The following is a 27,893-nucleotide window of genomic DNA, read 5'->3' on the forward strand; positions in this document are numbered from 1 at the left end:
AAAAAGAGTGGCGCATAAAAGGCAAAAATGTTACCATCGTCCTTTTCACCACATAACGTCGTCCCGGTGAAATACCACATCAAACCCGCGACAGGTCAAGCCTGCGGGCGAGTGATAAAGATGTTCCAAAAATCGATGACTTATGAACATGGCAGTGGTTTTTCGGCGTTCAACTTGGCAGAAGAGTAAAAGGGCGTTTTGAATCATTAATCATTAACCGCGGTGTACATGTTTGATAGTCACTGAGCCACAGAGTCAAGCGATAGAGATGTTGAAATAAAGACAGTATAGAAGACTTGTCAATTAATTAAAAATTATCAAGGTCTAAGCATAATACGGTTTAGAGTTTATAAGGAGAATCTTCAGTGACAAATATTTACATATTGCTTATCTACATTTTATCATCAACTGCTAAGACTCTCTGTGTAACTTTTGCTTACCTCTCCGTCAGCCGAGAGTGTCTAGCATATGGGCAAGAAGTCTCTACGTTCCACACGAACAATTGCTGCGCCTTGCGATGGAATAAATTCTCCTCCTGAGGTTAATATATTTTGCGAGCTCGTGAGAGGAAAGTCGTTAAAAGAGAAATTACAAAATGCGAAGATACTACTTTTTATCGCTATGTATTCTTTATTAGACTTAAATCCATATTACAGCAAAGTATAATCTCATGGTTTGTCACCTAGAAAAAAAAAGACAGAACGAGCCACTCCATTTCGCCCATTCTTCAACATAAAATTTATGTCTGTGTAATTCTTACAGTAAACTTGTCTTCAGCACACTTAAATTTTACATAATACAATTTTTCACTCTCTGCGGCAGAGGGAAAAAATGTTCCTCCCCCGAGAGTTAATCTCACGTGCTTCTCAGCAGAAGGAGTCTCGCTCCTAATCTGTTTAAATAAACATGGTATTTATCATATTAAAAAGAAAATGCGGTGTGTGTGCGCGCGGGGAAATGAGGTGATGTGGGGATTTCGGATGGGAAATTATCTGCACAAATGGGAAATTGAGAGTCTGGGTGTTGAAGATCTAAAGAGTGTGTTGTTAAAATTACAATCTCGTACATTTTCATCTCCTAATTTAAATATTATCTTATAACTTTTCTCACTATCTTACCTTCCTAAATGTACAACGGTGATTCTATATATTTTTTTCTCTTCTATTGGATGAAAATGACTTCCTTTAATAATTCATTAAGTCTTCTCGTACTTTTTTCTCTCTTCATTATTATTTAAATACTTGTCATGTAGTGATCTTTTATCGCCCGTGAATGGCTTTTTCCACTCCCTTTCATCCCTGTTAGTCAGGGTTGGAGCTTGTGTGAATGTGGTTAAGGGTGGTGGTCGTGATGGTTCAACATTTTTCTCCTACTCGCGCGAGTCATCGTCGTTTCTTTTGAAAAAGGCACCAAACAATTAACAATAATTTTTCATTTTTTTCCAATTGAATCTCTTTTCTTCATCTACAACTATATTTTATCATCATTACATCTCATCTCAATGTCTTCAAGCTTTTCTCTCTCTCTCTCTTTTTCCACTCAGCCATTTTCATGTCAAAGTTCTCCTCTTTATAACTACACATTTACTACTATTATTTATATGTTTAGTTTGATATTTCACCTGCGGGAAAATCCACTCTCTTTCCTTTTAACTCCACTTCTTGCCTAACTGGCTCTGTGTCAATAACAATAAAGTGTGATGGCATTCAGCTCACAATTCATTAAATCATACTCCGCAGTTCCTTTTCGCTCCTCCGGAGGTGCACCTCAAATTGAGTGAGAATTTTGAGGGTTTCCCCTCTGCGGCTCAAGCGACGGAGCTGAATTAATTACAAAAGCCATTGAAAATGATAGAGATGGATAATGAAATGCCGTGAAACAAGAGAGCATCCAACACGAAAAACCTCCACAGTAGAAAATTATTACAATTAAGGTAATTACCACTGCTCAAAAAATACACATGTCAGGAAGAGGGGTGAAGGAAAAGTAAATAGTCATCATAAATTTCATACACTTACAAATACAGAAAATTTGGGGGCATCAATCCTAGGAAAAAAGTGGCTCAGACTTTGGTTAAGATACGCATTGAGAAGCAATTTTCTCGGCGGGTCTTCGTCTCTGGCTAATGAGGAAGAAATTTATACTCATCATTTGTGGTATATATTTTTTGGTCCTTCAAGCCGGATGAAACCTTTTTGGCTTTCTATTATGTAGATGTATCTAATATGGCATCTCTCTGCAGAGTCTCTAAAATGCATAATGCGACTGTTGGAATATTTGCAAATAACACTCTCAGTGATTATGGAAATGTGACACCCAGAGTTTTGTATGGACTAAATTAAAGCTGAAACGATCACTGAACAGATGGCGCAAACATTCCAATATTATCGTTATTTTTGCATTTCTCCCACCAATTTCTTCCCCTCTGCGAAAATTGCTCCTCCTTGGAAAACGCTGTGTGATATTCTCCGCACAGGAGAGACGCGCCCCGTGATGCCCTCTTAAGAAGCTAACATATCACGTGAATGTCTAACTCACAAGCTGAACAGCTCGCCCGAGTCCTCGGGACGCGGCTCCACTCATCCCAAAGTCGGCGCCTGCTTGCTGGGCGGTGGCGGCGGCGGTGGCAGACACAGTTCGTCCGTGATGCACACGTGATCGTCGATGGGGAACTTGAAGTTGATCTCGTTGCTGGTGATCGTGGCCGGAGGATCGATGCTCTTCTCCGTGGCGCCGAGATCTGTAATGGCATCAGATTTCACATTGATAATAAAATGCCGAAGTTCTCATTTTGCGGTCCATAATTTAGACACGGATAGATTCAAATCAACGGCTGCAACAGTTTTCTTAGCACAAAGTTCCAAAAAATTGTGTCTCAGTAAATGCCAATAAAATATTTCTTTGGTCAGTCGAATAAATTAAATGTTGTTTGTGAATTTACCCAAAATTCTTTACTACAACTGTATGATGAGAAATGTTTCGCAGTTTTGCCAACAATATATTTCTTCGGTCAGTGAAAAATAGATTTAATATTTAATCCGAAACAAATCACTGCAAAGAAAAATGTTTTGGTTCACTGGTTTTGACAATGAATTGAAAATGCAAAATGCCACTAAAAATTAACAAATTATTCAGTGCATAATTGGGTAACCATATATTTTTTTTGTAATCACATAATCCAATATTGATTTAACAATTAGGCATATGATTTTGTCAAAAACAATTCGCGCAATATGCGAAATACTCTTTTTACACCAAATTATGGTAATCATTTTGGCTTAATTAAATTTTCACTGGATACTCTGGGCGCTTTAAATCAAAAATTTAACAATGAGGGAGATTAAATTAGAAAATAGTTTATGAGATTTTGCATGCACAGAAATACGTAACACACTGAAAATATCTGTGTTATGTAGGAACTCTGAGTAGTCTCTGTGATGTATCTAATCTCTCTGTCCAGCGTCTCCTCTCCACATCACCAGAGCACCGTGGGCGAGTGATTGGCCCGGGAATCTCCTGTGGTGAGCCACAGAATGAGTGGCGAGCATCTAAATGCTAATGCAGCGGTAATAATGGATAAAATGTGGGGACCCACCTCTCTTGTCCTCGTGAGTGTAGTATCTGGCCCTGTGGCGTGAGTAGCACACGACGATGCTCAGGATGAACATCGCGAGGATGATGAACACTAATCCCGCTATTAGGGCTAAAATATTGAGGCTGCCTGCAAAGAGAGAAAGAAGTGGCGTGGTGAGAAAATGGCACTGTGGCCATCGGATGAGAGTCCGGGCCGACTTATGTATATTCTTAATTAAGTCGTGATTAATTAATTAATTTATTCAACACCCAGGCTAATTAATGTGCTCCTATGGCCCAACAGTGGGGCGCGTGTTATGTACAAATTTCACTCCGCTCGCCCGTGTCGCCTGGGCTTTACGACATGGGCGGGAGCGAGCGGTGTGCAGAATTCTTGCCCGTACCTTGACTGAGGATGTTCCGAGACGTGCTTGCGGCATTCGTGTCCTCATCCTCCTCCTCGTCCACAGATATACAGAAGTCCAGTCCGGCGCCATCAATGTCGGAAATTTGTGTGCCTCTGTGGCTCTCGGGCAGGAAACAACTGGGAAGTTTGCTCCACTTGAGCTGTAAAAAGGTATAAAAAAAAAGTTCCCCACTGTAAATAATTTCTCAATTCCGTCCTCCACAACCCACACACTCGAGGGTGTGTTTCGCCCAGGAAAACCCACTCTTGCTTGACACCAAACAGTGTTATTTAATGCCACTGACACTCTCACAAGTTTCATTTTGCAAATTAAATTATGACATATTCATAAAGTTTTCTCTTGCCCAAATTAATCGTAAAAATGCAGTATAAAGTTCACATTTTCAACGGCAGAAAAAAGTCACAGGTGAGGAAAAGTCTTCTCATTCAGAAGAGTCGCTGATGAAGAGTGAGAGCGGCACATTTGGTAAAATATTCACCTTTTCATTTTCACTTCAGAGTGTAATTTAATATTGACCATAAAGTGATCACAAAAGGCCAGAGTTTTGTGTATCATTCATACATTTTTGAGAGTAATGAAAATGAGCAGTACACATTTTCGCAAATATGCATGATGCCTTTTACGACGGCAAACAAAGTCACTTAAAAGTTCATCTGTGTGCGGATTGTTATCCGAAAGTTTGAGATTGTGTTGTAAATTCCAAATTCTCTAAACTTCATATCTGAATTGCGTATGTGCATAAAGTCATCATTAATCCACTCTGCAGAGTAGCTAAATCACAAAAGTATATCACATTTCTAATCCGGAATCCACTCCATCATCGTAATTGAAATGCTGACAAAGGTAAATCCATGTGTCACTCTTCTTCAGCACGAGCGCTTGGTTTTATTGGCACAATTCTTTCTCCTACCGCGAAGACTTAATAATTTTTTCATGACACCCTAAAAAGTCTCAAGTTGCCACCCGAAAGTGATTCTTTATGACTCATACCGTGTGAGCCCTGTCGATGAGAGCGCCCATGTGGCATCGATCGCAGGTGATGGGATTATACGCCAAGTCCACGTCCTGCATCTTCACCAGGAGGTTCACGATGCGCATATCGATGCCCTTGATCTGATTCCGCGACAAGTCGAGACGTTGCAGCTGAGACACGCGTCCCAGCATCTGCAGACTGGCGTCGTTGAGGTGATTGCCTGAGATGTTGAGATCCCGCAGGTGCGGAACGCTGTCCAGGAGAGTGGCCGGCAGATATCCCATCTCAGCCACTGAGAGCGTCGTCAGGCTGCCCAGCAACTGTGGCGAGAGTGAGAATTCATTACAAAGCGTCGCTCAGGTCAGAGGTGAGACTCATGGGAGGCCAATTAATTCGGTGAAATGTTGCATTAAATATTAACTTTCTAATATCATTTACGTGTCTGTGTATATATTGAACATTTCGCCACATCTAATGCAAAGTTTTGGGGTTGATGAGGTGAAATGTGGCTCCCCTGAGGTTATATAACGGCAGAGAAAGCATAGTGAATTCTCACCTGAAAGGCGTATTTGCTCTCGACTAGATCCAGCTGCAGATGACCACTTATGTTGAGTACCTTGAGGCTGGTTAGGGGCGTCACTGTGTCCATATCCAAGCCCATCAGCTTGTTGTACGAGAGATCCAGGTGGGTGAGATTGTTGAGGTTCTCAAAGGACTTGCTTGACACCTTCACGATGCGATTGTGTGACACGTCCAAGTGCTGAAGGCTCCTCTGGCCCTCAAACAAATAGTCCACGAGTACTGAGAGCTGATTCCCATCCAACTTGAGTGTCCGCAGGCGCTTCAGATACGTAAACTCTTCCTTGTCTAAAAATCTGAACAGATTGTCTCCTAAATCGAGTTCAGTGAGGTGCCTAAGCAAGGAGTACAGCATGGGATTCACTGTCTTCAGCTGACATCGGCGACATCGGAAAACTTTCAGTTCCTGCACATCTCTGAAAACCTCCGGCTTGAGATCCACCAGAGGATTCTCGCTCAAATCCAGCCACTTGAGGCTGGCCAGGTTGAGAAATTGTCGTGGAACGAGCTCTTCAAGGAAATTCTCAGCCAGATTCAGCGTTCGGAGTTCGTTCAAGTATCTGAACGAAGCACTCGGAATCCGGACGATCTTGTTCCCGGACAAGTCCAATTCCAGCAGATTGTCTTGACCCCTGAAATTGTCCTCCCGAATGCTGGTGATGTTGTTCCGACTCAAATCGAGCACCTGGAAGGGATCAAAGCTTATCTTGATGATGTGTTCATTGTCACACCTGTTTGTGTCCATTCACCTTGAGATTCACAACGCCCCAGAAGGTGTGCTGTCCGATGGCTGGCACCAGGGAGTCTGTGACTCGCAGCACCTCGAGGTAGCGGAAGTCATTGAAGATGGGACCGATGCTAATGTGATTCCTGGGGCCTCGGATCACAATCACCTGAGTGTCTTTGTCGATTGACGTCACAGGAATCTCATTCATTCCGCCTGATTTCGTCCCATCGAAGATGATTCGACAGAAGAGGCATTTGGTGGGAATTGATAAGGTGTGAAAATTGAGGTTTTTCTCCCCTTTCCCTCCCGCAATATCTTCCGGCCTTCATTTGCAAATGGGGCGCTCGTTTGCCAACGAGGGCTGTTCAACTTGATTTTTATTGCCCCACTGAGCATCGATGCAGCATCTGAGAATTTTCGGGGCCTGATTCGATTTCCCTAATTCGGCGCGTGAATGTGTGTGTGTGTTGGGGTGTCCCCCGTTCATGAAATATTCACACTTCTCCTCCACTCGGGATTTCTTCGATTTAAAATGGAACTGATAACATTCTTAGTCAATTGATGTGCAGAAGGAATTCACAATTTCTCTCATAGTTTTTCGTGCATTCTAATGTCATGCATACAAATCAGACTAATTATATCACTCTGTTGCATGGGAACCGCACAATTTTAATCGTCAAATTAGAATATAAACTTAAACCGCGTCTCCTTTGCCAGAAATTTATCGCCATATTAACTTCATATTATTCTCTCTTTCACCAGAATTGCTCGGCATTCCCCGAATTTCCCCATCGTGATAATCTCCTTCTGCTCCACGGAGTCTTATTTCCGCCAAAATGCACATTTCAACGGCGCTCAAAAGCCACAAAAGTGAATGGCAGTGCAGTGGCAATGTGATGATATGCGGACGGAAAAATTGACGCGCCAGGAATGAAGAATCCCATCGCGTTGAACATCCCTCGGGAGGCATTTGGGACTGAGATAGAGAGATGTGCCAACTCACCTCCTGTGCAGACGGTCTGGTGGCGTCCTTTGATATCGGAACTGCAGGCACATTCTGTTGGACATTTTCGGTATCCAGCTCCGGCCAGGCCGTCGAGGAGTGTCAGCAGAACAGCGACGACGAGTAATTGGGTTAATGGCATTCTGCAATCAGAGATGAGAATTGGAAATCTTTAATAAGGACACATTTCAGTCGCGAGAGACTTTTATCATCAAATTTTTGCCTTTGCCAAGAAGACATTAAAACAAGAATCTCTCTTGTTTCAGGACAAATTTGAGAAATTGATCGGCGTACAATTTCATAAAGCCACGAGGGAGAGTGCTCGTTATTTATACATTTAAATTTACCCTTTGCGCAAGGAAAATTGCATAGAAACGTCTCTTTTCGCACACTCAAAGAGGTTTTCGACAAAAAGACCGTGATAAATTTCCTTGTAAAATTCACTTAAACGAGCTATTGAGTCGCAGTTTAAGTTAATTTAAGGGCTTCACTTTGCAGGCGTTTCTTTTCCAAGAATCACTCGGTTCTTTGTTAGCAGATGGCATGAGAATTTTGCAATATATATCGTCGTCAGATTGAAAACATGTCATGCGAGAGCTTTCGTGACTTCATGTCACCTCATTAATATTGCACAATCATGTGGTAAAGAGTTGAGATTAAGTACTACAAGCAAATAGCTGAGAGATTACATATTTTATCATATAATATAACCTCGTGTAGTTAAGAATGGTTAGAAAATGTCAGAGATTTAAGTTAACGATTCCACAAATTTTGCTGCTTCAAAAATTTATTAAATATGAAAATATTTCAACAAATTCTTTTATCTACTGAAATTCAACATTATATTCAATCACTTTACATGATGAAAACCAACAAAAAGCGTGTCATTAAAGCAGAAAAGCCATGCGGAATCGCATTTCATGATTTTCCCATCAATTCTGAATATTCCAACACTTCTCTCAATATTGGCATCTTTCATATACGATGTGCAATTCTATAGCTTGAGTGATGTCTGTTCAGCAGTAATCGAACACGCTGCCAATCCTATGCCTTCAACATCTCTTCCTCAAGCGCTTTCTCCCATTCTTCCAATGGGCGAGAGAAGGAGTGGGATTTTATGGGAAATAGATAGCTCACATTTTATGGGTGTTCATTGGTATTTTATCATTACAGCACTTGGATATTTTTAATGAAGTGCACGTCTGACCTCACCAGACCGCTCTCTTTCACCTCAGACACCATTTAATTTGCTCTGCCAGTTGTTCGTTTGGGTGCCGAAGGAAATTGTCTCATCATCAGAAATGTGAGGTTTACGGCTCACTGGACAATCATGCCTTCATCTCACCAACGCGTTAATCTCTTTCAGATGACAAACGACGTGTCTCTTAATTGTTTACCATTCGTCCAATGTTGGTGTGCTTTCTAATGAAATTTGTCCCGTGGCTTTTCACAGGCGCTCATTTCCATGTTCTCACTCGCTATTAAAGAGCCATAAAACAGGGCCTCATATTAGTTTTTTCTGGTGCCACGCCGATGTTCTAATTAAATGGTTCTCGATAGTTAAAATTAAAAGCCATATCATCGTTTATTAATAGCACCAGGCCTCAGGCCATCGCGTGGGGATGAAAGTGGGAGGAAAGAGGCACCAGAATCTCAAGTGGTTTTTCATCATTTCCTCCCCAGATTCCATCAGCAGCGGAGGAAAAGAAAGACATTACACAAATCTGCATTTTCAAGTGTTGAGTGTGGCTCTTTTTGCCTTCACATAACGCAAGCATAATATTGGATGGAATGAGAAAGGAGAAGGCACATAAAAAAGCCATACTTCCACTTGTGATTCCACATATTTGGAGGAAAATTGTTCTTGATATAATGTGTCGTATTAATTTGAAAGTATAAAACATGTTTATTTTGCTGGGCTTTGTGACTTGTGGCGCACGAGATTTTCAAATAATTCTGATAAGTAATAGCGTATAAAATTTACCATAAATTACCTCATCTAATTTTGTATTCAAGGCAGAGTTTGAGGTCTGTGTTCCTGGGGCACGACAGCCCCCCGGACTCCTTTTCCCCAAGCAATGTATGTATGTATATAAATCTTAAGTTGGAAGTTTTGTGTCTTCAGAGAGTTTTGGGCGGCACTGAGAGAAATTTTTTGCCACACGCGCGCGCGGGGCAGAGGAAAAAAGGATAATCCGACCTAGAGTGCGAAAGGACGAAAAAGAAGATCAAGAGGGAAGACCAAAAATTGCGTGCGGATGGGAAATTGAGAATTAGAGATTGAATGCTTCCGGTCGAATTAAAGGGCCATCAATTAGTCGTTATGGCATCACAAGAGCTCCAAATCCCCAAATCATCACGGGCGAGAGATTCCCTGAATTTGTCATAAAAATCCCCATGAATTTCCCATCTTCGCCGTAATGCTAAAGGCATATCAATGTGGCAGTCTTGGTGGCGGTGCTTTTCTCCTGACCACATGAATTTGCAATAAACTGTGTGTCTCACACACACAGATTTTAATTGGCACAAAAATTACTTCTGTAATATATTCGCGGCAAAAAGTGTGGTGAGGAATTTCAAGCGCTCTCAAGTGGACTTGTTACGAGGATGGAATGTTTGTTCAAGGAAAAACTGGTGAAATGTGTGGCGGGAAATTTGCAGGAAAATGAGCAATTTCCGGCAATGTTTCAGGAAATGACGAGAGGTGCTCTTTTGCAATGCGCGCGCAATATTTAAATTCAAACGCAACGGTATTGCGAGTGATTTGCAATGAATTGCTCTGGGAGAAAGACCAATAAGACGCAGTGACTCGACAGAAAGTCTGACACATGTGATAACGATGAATCTCGCCTGGAATCTGTGAGCCATCAGCAACCTGCCGAATGAGATGGGGAGTCACTGGGGAGGCCTTGGAGACACAAACATTGTGGGCGAGGAAGCTGAAAAGTGTGGGAACTGAATCCTTTCCCATTACACCATGTCAGCGTCTGTGGGGATTTATTATTTTTCACATTATAATCATTTTTTCTGTAGCCGCATGGCTCTCAGCCACAGACTCGGGCGAGATTTCCACATCTGGTCACACATAGGGGAGAGGGAGAGACGGCGAAGACGGCGTGCAGGGGCTCGGAAAAAGTGGCGGGAAGGAAAAACGTGAGGAGCCTGTAGCACCACATTAATTTTTTGCCCGCTTCTCTTCGCCTCCCTCGAGGCCAAAGGCACTACATTACGATGCTGTGCTTGGGTACATTCTATGAGCACGATGATGTATGAAATATACACTCTCTCTGCGGTGCATTTAGTCGCACTCAGTCTCCTGGCGCTCCTTTCCAACCTCCCTCCGCTGCTCTTGGAATTAAAAGCTAGGCCTGGGAAAAGCCAGAGATGCTGATGACATGAGAAAGTGTGGAACAGGAAAAAAGCGACTAGATAATGTGTGCATTATTTTCGTTGGCCTGAGAAAATAATTACGGTGTTGTTTGTGCACCATGAAAATGTTGCATGTCGCGGTGGAAAATCAATTATGATGTCACTCCTTCGGGCAATATCATCATCACAAGAAACTTTATAATGCCTTATTTCGTGAGATTTTCCCCCAGTAAATGCAAAAACGCCAAAGTATGCGGATTTTCATTTTATCATGGTAGGTATTTCTGGTTGAGTGAAATAATATTTCGCTGGAAAGTTTTATTCAATTTTCCAATCAATATTCAACTGGCAATGGCAAAATTGCAGGAATTAAGTTAAGAGGTCAATTTGCAGAAACGACAGAAATTGAACTCCCATTCATTTGTGCGCATCTCGCAGTTCCTGCATCAATATTTTTCTCCTTGTTCAGAGCCCGGCAATACATCACGAGCCGCAACGCAGACGGGGAAAATAATATTCGTGGATTTAATTGAAAGTCTCAGGGTGGAAAAAGTCGTCTCGATCATGCTGGGAATTTTAATGAGGCACTCTGTGCAATTGCCGAGGATTCAGCGATATGGCGATGTTGTGAGAATCCCACCGCAAAGTCAGTTGGGAAAAGATGAATTTCTCTGAAAAGGCAAACATTTGCTGAAGATGCGCTGGAACAGAAGGAGCGCTTTTTGAAATCCTGCGGGAGGGCAGGAAGTGTGGAGGATGAGATGAGAGATCGACATGTGTCTAAACAAATCGCTCTAACCGGATCCACTCCTTCGGAGAATTTCTTTCGCTGACGTCAATATGACGCCGATGGAGCAGAAGAGAGGTCTTTGTTGGCGCGATAAACAAGCCCTCTTTTTGCTCCGGGATCACGGGCGTAAAGGGAACTGATGGGGCGCAGCACTGATCCCCTGAACACAGCAGCCTCACCTCACTTGATACCTGGAGGCGATGCAAAAAAGTCAGCAGGTGTTTCCGACCTCTCTGCCAACGAGTTTCGCGCGCTGAATCGTCCACGCTGAGGGCAATCAGTGCACAAAACGAACGACAGAACACAGTTCCTGCACTTAATGATGCATTAAATTGTCAAGAATCCATTCGCCGAGCACAGCTTGTACTCTTCTCTCCCATATGTGTGCAACAATAAACCTGGAAAATGCTTCACGTGGAGGATTTGTGGGGGGCGGACGATGGGCACTCGAGAGAAGCTTTGCAAATTCCATGAAAAATACAACCATTTCCATAAATTTCCCAATTCTTGTGCGCCACGACGTGCCACGCTGATCGAGGAATACGCGAGCAGCGGCGGCAAAATTTCACTGACAACTATTTATGGGATTCCATAGTTTATGGCAATTTAATATGGAAAAGCCTCGAATTTTCATGCCAGGAATGAAAGAAAAAAATCAATCGGATAAATAAGTTTGTAATTAGTATTTTACTTGTGCCCATGCTAAAATGCTTCTCACATTTCTCTCTCTCTCGCTCATCTAAGACTCCCTTTGCAATTTAACCCAATTTCACACTGACTTTTCCATCAGAAACCGTCTCAAATTTATTAGAGCTCACGAGCAAAACTTTCCCAAATGGCTGGGAAATATTTCTAAGCTCGTGTTTCAAACTAACGTGTGGAAAATTGCGAATGTGATTCTCCTGGCAACAATCTCCAAGGTACTCTCTGTCTGCAAGGTGAGTGTCTCCACCACTAAATCCACATGAGAAATTGATCCGGAGCTCTTCTGGGTCGGAAATCAAACAGGAGGAAAGCCAGCAATTAGATAATTTTGCAATTTGGAGTGTCTTCAATTAAAGCAGGGCACTCGCCTGGCTGGGATTTATCGACTTTTCATCTGCTGAAAAGATGCTGTGTGTGGCTTAACTTCAAAGTTAATTAAAGATGGTGAGCAAGTTTTTCTTCTGCGGCGCGCAGAGTGAATGATCTAATAGGTGCTTGTCAGATGGCTGGGTTTCATGTCTCTGGAAATCTCATCCATCCAATTGAGGGGCAAATCCCATTCTCCGGTCAGATTTGGTGAATAGATTGAGATGATTATGACTTTTTTTGACGGCTCTCGCAAACAGCTCTGGGGCGAAGGAAGATTGTGGGGTTTAACCACACTCACCATCCGTTTTTTCCTCGCAATTGAGCTCCCCGCCTCTATCAATCTAATAGAATTCGACCACGAGAGTCCAAAAACTGAGAGAGCAACATTTATTGATCACTCTCGCATGCGGAGCACTTTTTATCCTTCCTCGTCGTCACTCCATAAAGTGGAGAATCTGAAACACACACAGCAGTTTGGGCCGCAGAGTATATTTTAACAAAATATCACACACGCACGCACCAATTTCCTCTTCGGGGAGCAGCGAATAGAGTGGCAAGAGAGCATTGAAGAACGGGAAGCAAGTCGGTGTTCGGCAAACAGAGGGAAACATAATAAAAATAATACAATAAGAATAAACGAAATAATTGAAGTCTGGGTTGGTGTGTTGAAAAAATTACACGCCCCAGAGATCGAGAAATCCCAAATTCTCGGGAAGCAGAATAATCTCATTCACTGCCACGCTTCACAGTTGCCTGCCTCTCGCTTCACTACTGCATTTAGGGTTGACACAGTTCGCGAAATTTTCAAATGAGCGGAGGAAGGGTGGCCCGAGATAAGAGGCAAATCTCCCGGAGAAGCCCCACAAACTCATGGGATTTATGAGGTACGAGCATTTAAATGTTGCAACAAATTCAATGAGATATTGAGTAATTTTTCCCCAGGGGATTTCCATTATATCCTCCCACGAGCCTCGCCATAGTTTCACCACAGACTTTCATTATCAGTGGCTTCACAGGGCAATCCAATTTCCACTGAGACTTCTCATTAGTGCTAATAATGTGGGACAGTGAAGGATTATGCACAGCAAAGACTTCTCCTTTGTAAAACCGAAAAATATGCTCCCAAAAATATTGTCGGAAGAGAAACATCATGGGACATTAGGCGAGCCATTAAAGAAACTTGGTCTTTGCTAAGAGATTGTCAAGATAGAGCTTCTATTCGACGATGAGCTCTTATCTCTTCTCCAAGATAAACATACATTTTTTTTCTGGGGAATAAATTCAGCTAATGGACCATTGGTTATTGATTTAAACTTTCACCTCGAGGGTTGAACAGCACCATAAGACTTCCGCCGAGACTTGGCCAAACCCTTCCAACGCAAAGCTGCTTATCACAAAAGCCCTAACAAAGAAAATCCACCAGTGAGAATATAATTCCTTTGAGCTCAAAGACGCTTGAGCTTCAATTAAGATGATTTATACTGTATTAATATTGGTGTAAATTGATCGCACGTTGAAAGAATTAAATCGATTGTCGCATTCAATTAATGCTATTCAGATTGAACAAACGAAGCCTTGCAAGACAACTCTCTCTCTTGAAAGATATCGGAAACTTTTCAATTGCTATTCAAATTCCCTCTTCAAAGCGCGATGTATTGAGACGATGAAAGAGAAACCGCCGCAGTGTTTGTTTACGGGAATTGGCCAGAAAACGCGTCCACACAGATCAGAATAGAGAACATCTTCGCCGAGAGTCAAACACACAAGTTCCAACTCGGGGAAATAAAAGTTGGTCGTTGATGGGAAACAATTACAATCAATTAGCGATGGTGAGTCGTAGTTTGGATCGCTTTTAATTATGTGTTGATACAGTTGAGTTGAGAGTCTCGAGATCAGTTGAGAGCGAGTGAATTCCTGCGGCAGCTGGAATGCTGAGGGATGGAAGGGAAAAAAAGTCAATGTGATGTGAAGAGGGTGTGCAAGAGAATAGTGTTGCGCAAATACAAGAAATTAATGTTGCAAATTGTATGAATTTTCAGAAGCATGTCTCTCTCGTCTGGGGGGTTTTGGGGTTTCCAGTCAACTGGGTGTATAATGTTTTCTCAAGTCCCCTTTGGAAAGTGCGGAGAGTTTCATCTGGAGATCAAATAGTTTGGGGAATGAAAAATGTAACTAACGAGGAAACCCTTCTCTTGTTGCGAAAGAGACACTATCTAAATATTTGCATATATCTCACCAAAGCCATGATATTTGCATCCATGTAAATACACAATTACTGTGGCCTCCCACACTCTCCCAGGATGGTATATTTAAATAATTGGGTGGCACATTCCTACCCCCTTCCAGTCCCATGGAACATGAGTGCTTGATGTGTACGAGCGTCCAATATATATGACCAATCGAGTGCTTCTGTGCACTCCAGAAAGAGTGCGACAAATCATGGTTTTTATTGCTGATATTATATTTCCCAAAATTTATTCCGACACAATTTCGCCGGGAAAAATGTATCCAGAGGGCCTTTTGAGAAATTGAGCATATCAGAGAAAAATCTCCCAGGAAAAGCGAAATATTCTCATTCTTACCAGTATCAGAGTGATGACAATAATATTATTTATTTTTGAAACCCTGGCAAAGGGTTCATGAAAATTCAGAATAAGGGGGCGTTATGATGTCATTATTCTGTAATGGAGAAGCTCACCAGGCAAACAACACTTAATAGAGCTTTTACTGATGTGAAATGTTTCTCATTTTTCCAGGCATTCAGTCTTTTGTGAAAATGTGCAGAGGAAATATGTAAAAGGCCATTTTTTTTGCTATATGAAAAAGAAATCCTTCCATTATGAGTTCTCTTTTCTTCAAATTACCATTGAGAGATATGGAAAGTCAAGTTGTGAATAGGAAACTAATTGGAATGCGCTGGAAATGAAGTTCCTGACAAATATGTTGTATAAACATTTGCACGGAATGTGTTAAATTAATTTATCATACATAACTTAGAACTCATTAGCAAGGAAAATAATTCTGAGAAATCCACCCCGCACTAAGTTCATCAGTAGTCGTCCTCGAGGCAAATTATGTGAATGATTGAATTTTCACTCGCTGTTTTTATTTACTGCCATTCATTTTTCATAAAATTCTCATGTGCTATGCAATGATTTGCAATGGAAAAATGACATGCCGTCTACACTGTCAAACTCTCTCGAAAATTCGTGTTTCTGAATATAGATTTCCACTAAAAGCAGTCTCATTTGAAATGCCATAAATTATACAGCATTCGCCTAATCAACACGCTTGAATACTCAGTCGCAAACAAATTGATAATTTTTGACAGTGATTGTTTATCAAAAAAAATCACTCTCAATCTATGCGTGAATCTGTCACAGAGCATTCCTATAGAGGTATTGCCCATTGGTATTCTGGGAAAAATATGGGATCGATTGGAATGAAATTGCAGCTAGAGTCGGACGGGAGAGAATTATGGGTGTAATCGGAAGCGTTCTGGTCTACTGGCTCTTTTTCCCAAGCTTCCGGAGACCCGCCGCGAAGTTGGAGTGCTGCCGTCCCAATAATTTGTGTATTTATTTGTTCTTTTGTTTATCTGCGATACTCCTGAGCGCCCGAGGGGCAGAATCGAGGGACGATTGTACTTGTGCTGCGCCTCCCAAATAAATATTCCGTAGGGCCACAAATCTGTTCGCACACAAGACCAAGAAGTCGCATGGTTTTTGTGTGGCTCGTGCGATAAAAATCATCGTCTGAAATCACTCTCATTCATTAGTTTGTGGGTCTTTGTCAGCGCGATGTTCTTAAGTTGCTGGCCGAGGAGGCGAAATAAAGAAGTTGCCCCTCATTGAAACGCAAATCACGATTTGCGTTTTAACACAATTAACATTTCAGAGATTGATGCCCTCACTCACTCAATTGGGGAGGTCTTTTCCCCTCAACAATGTACCTTCTTTTATTCATGCTTGCCCTCTGTTTCCCGCATTGTCCCAATGAATTATTCAGTGAGTCTCTCCGCAAGAATCGCCTCGCCTGTGCATGCCCATCTTTTGCCCAGCAATTGAAAAAGATTCTACAATTTGAGAGTTGAATTGGACAGAAGGCAAACAGGCAAATCTCCCTCTTGAGCTGTTCACCTCTTGATCCAGTGGCGACAGGCGGAGCACACTCAGGGAGCACCAATGTCATCCAACACCCGAGCGGATGGGGATGTTTTCAGGCCGATGAATTGCCCTGGCAAGACTGAAGAATCAATTGCCAAATCAACAAATTCTCAAATGGCACACGATTAGTTTCCCTCGGTGGGCGATGGATCCGCCCAAAGACCATTGGGAGCAATCACACTGCCCGCCATTCGATCCAAGACAGATTTTCGCATTTCTCAACCTTTGTGTAAGATTTCATTGTGGCATCCGCAAAATTGAAATCTCCTCTCCAATTCGTCTTGGATTGCAGAGAAGTGCAGATTCCACGAGTGAGATTTGTTAACAAAAGAGACTGTTTAGACTTCGAATTCCTCCCAAATTTGCCTTCCTGAAACTGCCATGAAACTGAATTTCTAGACGACTTCTCAAGCCTTATATCATAGTAACTTAAAGCTAGTTTGTTAGCAGCTTTAATACACACAATTAAAGGCTCGCAGTAGTACACAATAAAGCTTATTAAATAATAATTTAAAAAGCTTTATAAATACAAAACAAAATCAAGAATTTCAGCGAGAAATCTCACAGAATATTTAAAAAGAGAAAGAAAAATTAAAATTCGAATATAACTCCGCGTTCATTTGGTACAAAATACTAGTAAAACCTGCCAAAAGTTTCAACTATAAAGAGTTGAAGTACGTCTAATTATCTTTGAAAAGTTTGTTTAACATATTCTTTTAAGATCCAGAGGGCGATGCGCCTTCTTTGCCTCTGTGCGCAAGATTCCAAACCTCATGACAAATACGTGACCCATTTCGGCGTGCAAGCAGCATGTCTGGAGCCGTGCCAGAGCAGTCACTTCATCGCAAATTTGATGTGCAATTTCAATTAGTCCCATGGGGGTGGCTATGAAATTGTGTGCGGCAGTGTCGGCGCACGGACAATTTTGTACTTTGTGGAATTGATTGATGCTCCATCTCATCCGAGATTGAAGGTGTGTGTGCGTGGGCCAATGTGGACTTGTGAGTGTCAATTTAACCCCTGCAAAATGCTCACCCCGACGACACCCTATTCATTAGCAAATTTACACACGCCGGCGGTTCGGCAGAAATTGGGGAGCTTCAGCACACGCCACATTCATCAATTTATTTTGTCATACACAAAAGTGGGTTACCGGGGGCGGACGAAGATTGCGTGAGGAGGAAATTTCTCCGGCATGGCACCTGAAATCATGGGGCAAATATCACCATTTCCATGTCACTGTCGCTACAAATGCGCTCTGTCGTCATTTCGCGCATTGACGAGAGGCTGTAATGAGATTAGAGCACTGAGGGACAAAGGGGAGAGGCTTTGATTGATCTCCCAGTGTGACTTTATGCCCGGCTTGGCACAAATTCTCACACTTCCCCCCAGCTAATCCGTCCATGGCAATTGAGTCCATGTCCATGGAGATCACTGGATGACGCTAATAGAGTCCGGAGATGCATCTTGTGGCGAGCACTTCGTGACTCTCGAGTTAGATGAGGGGCTTTGGCGCAGCGGAAATGCATCGTTTTTTCTCAACCTTCCCAATAGACCGAAACTGCTGGCCTTTCTTCTCCCACAGCCATCGCATTAATTCTCCTCAATGGATTCGAGAGTGTGCAATCAAATGGAATAACAGCGACTCAATTTTCAGTCCAAACTATTCTTTTTTTGAACAAGACTCGCCTTGGAAGAAGGTGGAAATATTGAGATCACGTTCAAATGCTATCATGTTTCTCACTTGACAGTGAAGAAGAGTGTTAAATGCTGGCCACAGAATGTGTTCAAATCTAAGCCAAACACATTTTACAGCTAAAATATTTCAATTCGATAGAATTTTTCTCTCATTCGGTGCCAATTTTTGGGCCAACTTTGTCCAAATTTAAGAGTCACTTTTCTGGAAGTCCTTTTTTCTCAGAGTTATGTTCTCTAATTTCTCTTTGTTTACTATCTCTGACCGTTCATCATCCCTTTTCTACACCATGGGGCGTCCAATAAATTTCATTCCGCTTTATTTTGCATAAAATATTCCGGGAGATTTTCAAACGATCAACCGAGCGAACTGAGGATTTAACTACATTGCAACACGAGTGCTCGGAAAAATTGAGAGTGCAGAAGGAATGCGGGAATCTTGCAATATATCAAAATTGATCACGTCGAAGGAAATCCTCAATGGATTTCCCCTTGAATTGCTGAAGCGTTGAGTCCATACTTCGTCACTGCAGAATAGACTCCCTCATGTTTATAGTGTGATGAACAGGATTTTGTATATCTGTGCAAGGATTCCTCCTCCAGCACCTGCGTTGACGGAGTTTCAAGTCCAAAATGTGTGCTTAGGATAATGTGGGCTGTGAAGTGGAAGAACAAAGCCTAATTTTCTTTGTTTCATCTCCGGCCACTCGCCCAACAGCTGGGGGATGGAAAATCAATCTCTCACGCAACAGAAGTCATCCTCCAAGACGCCGAATAGCGGCGCACAGCACATAAATTAGGGTGGTGGCTTGTGAATTTATTGGATTAATTTCATCTTTTTTTCTCTCTCTCTCTCGCCATGGTTTTCCCACAGATTTCAGCCACGTGTGTGCGTGTAAATTCTAGCATGGAAGTCAAATGATGTCTGGCTGAGGAGGGCAAATGGGAAATCAATCTCCCCACTAGAAGCGGGCCCACCTTCGCTCATGATTCACACCGTGCGAGTGGCGGAATTCGGGATTTCTCACTCCACCCTAGAAGCGCCCAAGAAGCGGGATAGCGATGGATTGTACAGCGCAAAATGAGGAAAAATGAGGGTGAAAGAGAGAGCATTTTCACGCGGAGGGAAAACTAAAAGAACTCCTTTCATGCCGTATGAATAGTGATAAGAGTGCTTTAGTATTGCATGAAATTTTGGGGGTAAGATTAAATGTGATAAATCTTATTGGGCAATTTATATCGCCAAGAAGGGGTTCTAAGTGAAAATAATGAGCAAAATCCCACCCCTCAGAAAGGATCGTGCGTGTTTTAATTATTAATAGCGAATTTCTGGCGAATTTCGCCGTCATTGTAGCCCTCTTCAGAGTGAAAGACGAAATTTTCCGGGGCGGGAAATTTTCAGAAAACCCCTAAACCTCTCTCTTGTGAATCCCTTGTAATGTGTAGTGTATGACGTCTTTTAGAATTCAGCTGATCAACCCAATTTTGACGGAATTGTTGGTACTTTTTTGAAAAATTCTGCTCTTCATCTCCATCTGACAGTGGAATTGTGTTGCTCCCCTGAGAGACGATTTATTTTAATACACGATTTTCCAGTGAAACATTTTCTTTTCACTCCGCCACCCACCCAGCCTGAAACCCCACACACAGTTTTTCGTTTAGTGATCTAATATGAGGGTGAATTTCTTATTTCCACGACTCGACTGAGGAGGAGCCTTTTTTATCCATCGAGAACACATCGCGAAACCGTAAAAGCAGGGAGGGGGTGAGCGCGGAGCGGGGAATAAGTGGAACAATTCCATTTTTGAATTGATGATAAAAATTGATCCACGTTGAAATATGTGAATCCATTCAGAAAACATATCGAATTCATAATTGGATAATCTAATGGATGGCGTGCAGCGTTTCCATTCTGAAGAGCTTTTTGCCGGAATGTGTTTACAAAGACTTTTTTCTCAACCTACTATGTACATATGCATCATATTTGCATTTTCCAAATGTGCCCCACATTTTCAATATTGTGGGGAAAACTTTCCATGTACGACGTATGACTCTTCCCCAATTAAACACACTGGAAAACTTTTGCCCCCGGGAAAAGTCTCGAAACTTCATCTTTTGCCAACAGCTAAACAGCACATGCCTTCAAGCCAATGCACTTCAACCCGTCTGCCTTGAATTGTTGCTTATGTACACAAGTTGTGACTTTTGAAGGGGTGGATTCGGTATCAAAAACAATCATTCTCGCATCCCGTTCATTTGCCCGCCAAAATACATCCACACTAATTGACGCTAGGGTCGAAACTACACAGCTTTTGTTGGTTCACCCGAGACTTTGCACACACCCACGTTGAGGCGCTTTCTCAACTCAATCATCAGAGTTTCTGCCGAAAACAGACGCCGCAGAGATTGTTTGAGAGGCGCAAAAATGATTTCCCTCGGAAAATATGAGAGCTTTAGCACATTGCAACATGTGCAAGAGGAAGTCTAATGTCATTCATTCAAATAACTAGCTAACTCATAAGTTTAAAGAGCTAGAACATTGCAGATATGTTCAACACGTTTCAATTTCATTTCTATGCACACTGCTTCTATGATTGACGAGGCAATTTCATTTTCTAGAATTTGAGATTTAGAAAAACGTTTCGTTCATAAATATTTGGAAAGCATAAATAATTTAAATTTAAATTGATTTCTAGTTATAGTATCTCTCGCAGAGAGCAAACTTTAAAATTTCTTGGAAATTCAATACTGAACGAGAATAACAGCTGAAATTTGCTCTTATTTGCTATGTTACCAAGTAAACATTGGCTAATGAGAGAATCTAATTTAAATTATGCACTGTATTCAATTAATAGCAATATAGTCTTCAACCAAAGTCCACATCAATGAATACCACGGAAAACAATCTCTATATCTGTCCTAAAAAGTTATTTCGATGCATGTTGCCTCCCACTTCACATGTAATATCAAATTCAAGCAGAATTTCCCGCCACAAAATGTTGCATATGCAGAAAAAAACCATTTTATTACACTTCTGCTACACACTAATGTATAAATTGATTAAATAACTTCGATACATTTCAGCTTGTTTGGCTTTTTTGCCACGCCATTCCCAACACACAGCCACTCTGGCATAAATAACTTTTGCACTCCTGTACATGATTCATATTCATTGGGGGCTGTTTTCATCTGCTCTCCACCGTGTCTGCGGGGAGCAAATTTCCCCAGCCCTCGGTGTTACTCTTTTTTCCCACACACACACTTTCCCCACCGCACTTTCGTGTGACTCTCTCTGGGTTCTTGGGGTGGAGAAATTCACACGAATGTGCGGCAAAGAGTGTCAAGTTGGGGGAACTTTTCGCCATTTAGCCACACACATTCCGCCCTCCAGGCGAATGCTCCCACTTGTATCGATACATATGATACCAACATAAATCCCACATATGTGCATTTTATGCGGGGGTGGAACTTCTCCCGTGGGGCTGACGAATGGGGCCCACAGTGAGAAATATCTCAAACAGCAGTTCTCAACTTTTCCAATATTAGAATCCATTAGAACATGACACATGAATGGAAGTTTTCGCTGGGTAGAAATTATCCAGCAACACCCAAAAAGCTCCAGGACTTCAACAGCACACTACCCATTCGGTAGTACTGTGTAGTGTGTACAATTAATTTACCCAGAGAGGAGAGACACAACCACTTCACCCGCATGGCGGAGGAAAAGTCCCAGCCAAAGCCGCATCGCATAAATAATATCTTATTCATTGGGAAAGTTTTTAGGTGAAATTGCGAAAATAGGGCTGTTTACATGCAAAATAATCTTCAAAATTGCCTTCTTTATCAATTATCCAGGCACCAGCGGGAACTTCCAGCATCACACCATCCCCTATTGAACCACCCTGATCTCCGGCACTGGAAGATTTAGGGGATTATTCTAGTTATTAAAGATTAAAGAGAATGTCCTAAAGAATTCATATGGAACTTTTTGGGCAGCACCTTGCGCATAGTGCTCAGAAATCCCCTGTCACGAATTTATTAATGCCCACACTAAAATTTCTATTAAAATTTCATGCAGGACACATTCACAGCTAATGCTGCAAAATTATTCATAAACATTTTCATTAATATGGTTCATCTTGTTCTTTCATCTCCCTGACAAAAGCCGAGGGGCGGCGAAAGTGGCTCGATATAATTTTCCACGGTCCTCCACATTATCCTATGCGTTAATTAAGAATCATATTCAATATGCTTTTCATTGCTTTTCATTCATTTAAGGAACAGGCGCTTGGCATTGGTTGCGAAGGAGACGATAATTAAAATTGATTGTGACAACAAAAGATTCTTAATACCTTGTTTGTCTCGCTCATGAATTTAAGAAATGGTCATTTTTCCTCACTCATAAATAACAAACAAATTCTCCATGTAAATAACATTTTAGGGGAACAAATTATCTTTTATTTTATATGCAAGGTTTATATCAAAATCGGTCAATAAACAATGCAGATATGAGTTCTTAGAACTAACTTTGTTTATTACCACTTCTCGTCATATTTTGTGCACACATGGTCTTATGTTTCACTACCGTTACACTCATTTTTCTCGCAAATTTTTGGTCTTCCAGAGGAACTTAAACTCTATAGTAAAAATTTATATTTGCCCTCACCAGAAGAATGTGTAGCAAAGTTAAGAGAGATTTATTAGAGAGATTGCTGAAATTTTCTGCACAATAATTACATTTTCATAGCACGAAGTTCGGGGTTTTGCAGAGCAACTTTTTGACTCTTGCGTCCCGTCTGTGTAGTGAAGGAGAAAACCTTAAACTTTATTTTTTCACAGCATCAATTTTGGTTGGAATTTTTTTCTCTCTGCCAAATTCACCTTCGTCATCGTTCACAACCACTAATTGATCGATAAAATTATGCTGAAGCGCAATAGTGGCAAAAAGTAAGTCATTTCTCGTGTGACTCTCTTGGTGGGAATGTGTTTTCTCGATGGTCACGAGGAGAAACAAAGAAAAGCGGTCCATCGATTTGAGATGCGGTGAGATGGGGAGAAGTGACGAAATGAGGACTGTTGATCTGTGGGTGGTTTTGCGATTAGAAATATCGCAGGCGAACCACCCATGGCGATGATTGTCTCAAACATAAAAATGTGATAATGTAAGACATTTGCGCTGCCAGGATCTCAAATCATCCCTCATATCGTGCGCCTCCCCTCCCCAGGGCGCCCTTCCACGACCCTCACAACTTGGGTATTCGGGTGTGTCGTGCGGAATCATGGGTTCAGGATTCAACTGGAAGGATTTATTTAATATCATTCAGCACGCGTCTGATGAACAAGTACTTTTGGGTAAATGCTTGTATAAAGTGCCAGATTTATTCCAGTGCTCGCATGGAAAATATTTTCCCTGTCTTTTGATTTTACCCACACTGGGTGTCATGATAAATTCTCGACCCCTCCGTCTACACCATCTCATCCTCTTTCTGACTCAACAACAAAAATCAGCGCGCAAAATGCTGTGCAGCCCCTAGCAGAGGAGAATTCCGGGAGGAACTGCCAGGGGTGAATATCCGCACCCTGGATTTTTGAAAAGCGTGTACGAGTGAATATGAGGATGTAAAAAATGGGAAAAATTCACCCCAAAATCAAAAACCATATTCGCTCTCATGTAGAGGGGATTCTTCATCCCCTCGCGTGTGGCGGAATAAAACGCAATTTAATACAAAGAGACGAACCGGTTGTCCAATCGTTCACCCCGCACCCTTCCATTTGTCCCCTTTTATCACTTTTGTACACAATTTCTCGCTGCTATATTGAAATTCCGCCTCACACGTTAAATTACTCGGCGATTCTTTTAATTACTCACCTGGGACCTGTAAAATATTCCCTCAAACACTCAATTGATTTATCGCGTGCAGTACGAGAGCGAGAAGCCCAAACTGTAATTTCTACTAATGTTCCTGGATGTGATAAATTCGCTACGCGACACAAAGAAACAAATCGGGAGGAAAAAATAAATGTATTTAAAAATAAGTCAAGGCACCAAGTCAATTAAACTCATGACCTAGAGCGGTGGAAATTCCGAATAACTAGAAAAGTTTTGATCCTCTAATCAAAAAATCATATGAAAATGGAGCCAAATATTATTATAACTTTGCAATTGAACAATGCACAAAACTTCCTCTTTGATATTCTTCCATACCATATTTTCCCCATCTGACAATTGACATGAACTGAATATTTGAAAGAGAGTTTACGAAGAAAATCCAAATAGAGACGCTAAGTTTGAGCAAGTCTTCTGTAAAGAAATCTTCTTGCGAGAAAGTTTAGAAGAGAGGGAAAAAGATCGAGCTGCATATTTGCATGTCTATTTATCATGCAACAGAAAAGTCTTTTGGGCAAACTTTGGAGTCTCACACAAGCTTATTGCTATACAAGAATGCTTAGGAGTGAATCGTCGTGTATAATACGAATTTATTATACACGTAACTAATCGCCACAGGAGAGTATGGAAAACTCCGAGGGATATTCATAATACAATGAATTACGAATGTGTAAATATTGGATGGAATTTGGTCGTTGAAAAGTTTCTTCCAATTCAGAGAGAGAGACAAAACGTGGAAATTTCGGTGGTTGAATTTTTCCCGGCTTTTCTTTTCCCAGCCAACGCACACAAACACACTTTTGAGGCTGTGAAGGAATAAGGCATTTCTCTCCCCCACAATCTTTATTGCCACTAAAAGTTATCATTTATATTCAAATGTTATACATTGCCAACAGGAAAAGTTTTCCTTTTTCCTGGGCATTTTCACCCAGAGAAAACATTGGGCCAGAGGCACTGGTGGTGCGATGGATGTACTTCCCAAGTGGCACCAGTGGAGGAAAAGATGAAGAAAATCGCTGTCGACCAGAGTATTATAATTCTGGAATTAATTTAACATCATAACACTCCCTCTTCCACTTTCACTCACTCCACTTGTTCTCTTTGGCCAAGCATCAGCGAATCTCATCCTCATCAGGAGCAAGAGAACATCACAACGACAAAAATACATTTCAATGGAGCCATTCTCTACTTTCTTTGTTACGCTCAGGCTAAATTTTCCCGCCATCCGCCGATAAGGGATGCAAATTTCGTGCCTTTGTGATTTTAATTCGCTCAACTTTCTCCCTTTTTGGCACACACTTATTATTATTATTATTTACACAGTGAATAAAAGGGATACCGGAGGAAGGGGTGGAAAACTTGAGGGTAGAGCCACTCATTTCAAATGATAATTTCCTTTTATGTTCACTATCAAAAGTACGCCTGTGAAAAGTGTAAAATGTGTCTATGTGGCTTTCTTTATTGTGTGTCGAAAGCCGTTGATAAAAACCAAGGGGTTTGTCTGCGGGACCAGAATTAACGAAATTTCTTGCTCAATGGACGATGATGCTGAAGAGGAAATTGCGCAATTGCACCACCACACAATGTATCTGCCACTTCTTTCACAGGGCGCCTGGCACACACAAAAAACCACCCCATTCAACTATCCATCCCCTAATGTCAGTCCTCGAACCTTATCGCAGGACACCAATACGAATTGGCAGGAGAAGCGAAATGCGACAAATACGAAAATATTGTTTGCCTTCGAGGGGTTAACCTCTCACTCCAGCCCTTGTTCGCCATCCCTAATACCTCTAATGACTCTCTCAATCGCAGCTCTAATCTCCCCAGACATCCCGATTCGCTCCTGATTTCCTTTTACCCACCCAAACACAATTGTTGAGACATAATGAGTGCAATAACATCTCGGATTCATCGTGGGAGCAAACAATTTGAAATTAATTTGGAGTTTGTTCATTATGAATCTTAAAGAAGTTTCCTCATCCCTCAAGGAATTATGAATATCCCTTTCGCGCGCGCATTCCTGCGGGAAGATACGCAGCGAGGGTGGGATTTCGCGTGAGGAATTCTTGACTTTTGTGGCAGCTCTGTTGAGTTGTGAAGAAAAGTAAATTGCTTTGAGACAGTTTGTTTATGTAGGTATCTCAAGTATGTATATACATATGACAGGAATATTTTCAAATATGAAATGAAGCAACGGAGTGTGACGACCTGAGATTTGTTGTAAATCAGATCTAACTTGATGCTCACTTGGCAAAGTTCTTATGACTCTTGCATATTAATAATAATTGTTTACTTCGCCAAAATCATTGCGATGTTCGCGATGTCTTCGCCCGAAGTATCAAACTGTAATATAACTGTGCTCCGTGGGAATTGTTCATCTGCAAATGAATGCAATAAATATCCTTTTCGCCACCATCTCTACAAATTCTTGCGTGCAGCGAAGTGACACTTGTAAATTTATGCTCGGCACATAAACTGCAACACGGCATTGTGTCCGCAGAGTGCGTGCGCCACAGTTGAGTGATACACCCCTCGGCAGATTCATCTCCCTCGTGAGGAATCTGTGTGTATATGTATCCCTCGTGCAACCCTTAATCAATTGTTCAAACAGAATTACATTATAAATATGAGAAGTTCGCGCGCGCGTGTGTGTATTTTAGTGGCGAGCATAGAAGTGTACAATAAAATAAAATGTGAGCATAAAGGGCCTCGCAAGTCATTCACTCTCGACTGTCGAACCCAAACCCTCCTAACGTCGGATTCATGTACACGGCTATTCCCACGTGGAGAGACATCTGCTCTCGCCAGCCCATTCCCGACCCCCTGACTCTGGCTCCCAAATGTTGATTCTTCGGGAGTACTTTCTGGTCTTGCGACCCGCACTCAATGCTGCCATTTGAGGTAATCAGGACGCTCCCCAGTTGAAATTTCACCTTGTTTGCCATGTCCGGGCGAAATTGAATTTAAGGCCACTGGCTCTCAGGGGGTGCGAGAGAGAGAGAATAGTGAGAGATAGGGATATGGAAAAAGGGAATTCATAATCTGAACTCACCGCAAATGGACACGTTTCCCAAAAATGTGGAGCACTTGAGCAATTTCTGTCACACTCAACCATTCACTCTTTTAATCCCATAGAGAAACTTTTCAAAACTAGAAAATATATGAGCTGAATGGAGTTTTCATAATATGCACATTCCTCTGCAAACGACAAAAATGGAACAATGATCGTTGGAAGCAAGGGAGAAATCAGATCCAATGTGACGCCTTCAGAGTTTCGCTATTACAATGAAATTTAAACCAAGTGTTGCTTTTAATTCAATTGCAATTTCAGAAAGCATTTGAGCACTATTCCAAGAAATATTCTAGGGCATAAAGAATACGACAAGAAATATAATTTCAAAATTTCCTAACTTTCAAGAAACTTTCCATGGCATCATCTGTGAATGGAGAGACCTTCTCTCTTTGACTTCCTTTATCATCTCTTTCGCCTGTCCAACGTCAAAAACTGTGGATTTGCCTCTCAATTGAGAGGAAGCTCAAAATGTATTAAAATTGGGTGAATTTCTGTACATCAGAGCGCCAAGATAAAAGTCCGTGGATGCGAGAAAAAAATTGATCACACTCGA

The 27,893-nt window shown here is 41.6% G+C and overlaps 1 protein-coding gene across 1 annotated transcript in view; it reads right to left on the reverse strand.

Annotated features, from left to right (window-relative positions):
* Nucleotides 1-621: 621 nt before the first annotated feature.
* The window catches only part of LOC132262556 (insulin-like growth factor-binding protein complex acid labile subunit), a 30,060-nt gene continuing 2,788 nt past the window's right edge, over nt 622-27,893 (reverse strand). Inside the window, exons 2-8 of the mRNA XM_059761851.1 lie at nt 7,284-7,426; nt 6,303-6,493; nt 5,531-6,238; nt 4,992-5,294; nt 3,978-4,140; nt 3,596-3,721; nt 622-2,740 (exon numbers count right to left, since the gene is read on the reverse strand). Coding sequence (XP_059617834.1) covers nt 2,580-2,740; nt 3,596-3,721; nt 3,978-4,140; nt 4,992-5,294; nt 5,531-6,238; nt 6,303-6,493; nt 7,284-7,425 — 1,794 coding nt within the window. The 5' untranslated portion in view covers nt 7,426 and the 3' untranslated portion in view covers nt 622-2,579. The remainder of the gene's footprint in view (nt 2,741-3,595; nt 3,722-3,977; nt 4,141-4,991; nt 5,295-5,530; nt 6,239-6,302; nt 6,494-7,283; nt 7,427-27,893) is intronic.

The sequence above is a fragment of the Phlebotomus argentipes genome, unplaced genomic scaffold (assembly GCF_947086385.1).
Source record: "Phlebotomus argentipes unplaced genomic scaffold, Phlebotomus argentipes genome assembly contig_15, whole genome shotgun sequence".
Classification (NCBI taxonomy): Eukaryota; Metazoa; Arthropoda; class Insecta; order Diptera; family Psychodidae; genus Phlebotomus; species Phlebotomus argentipes.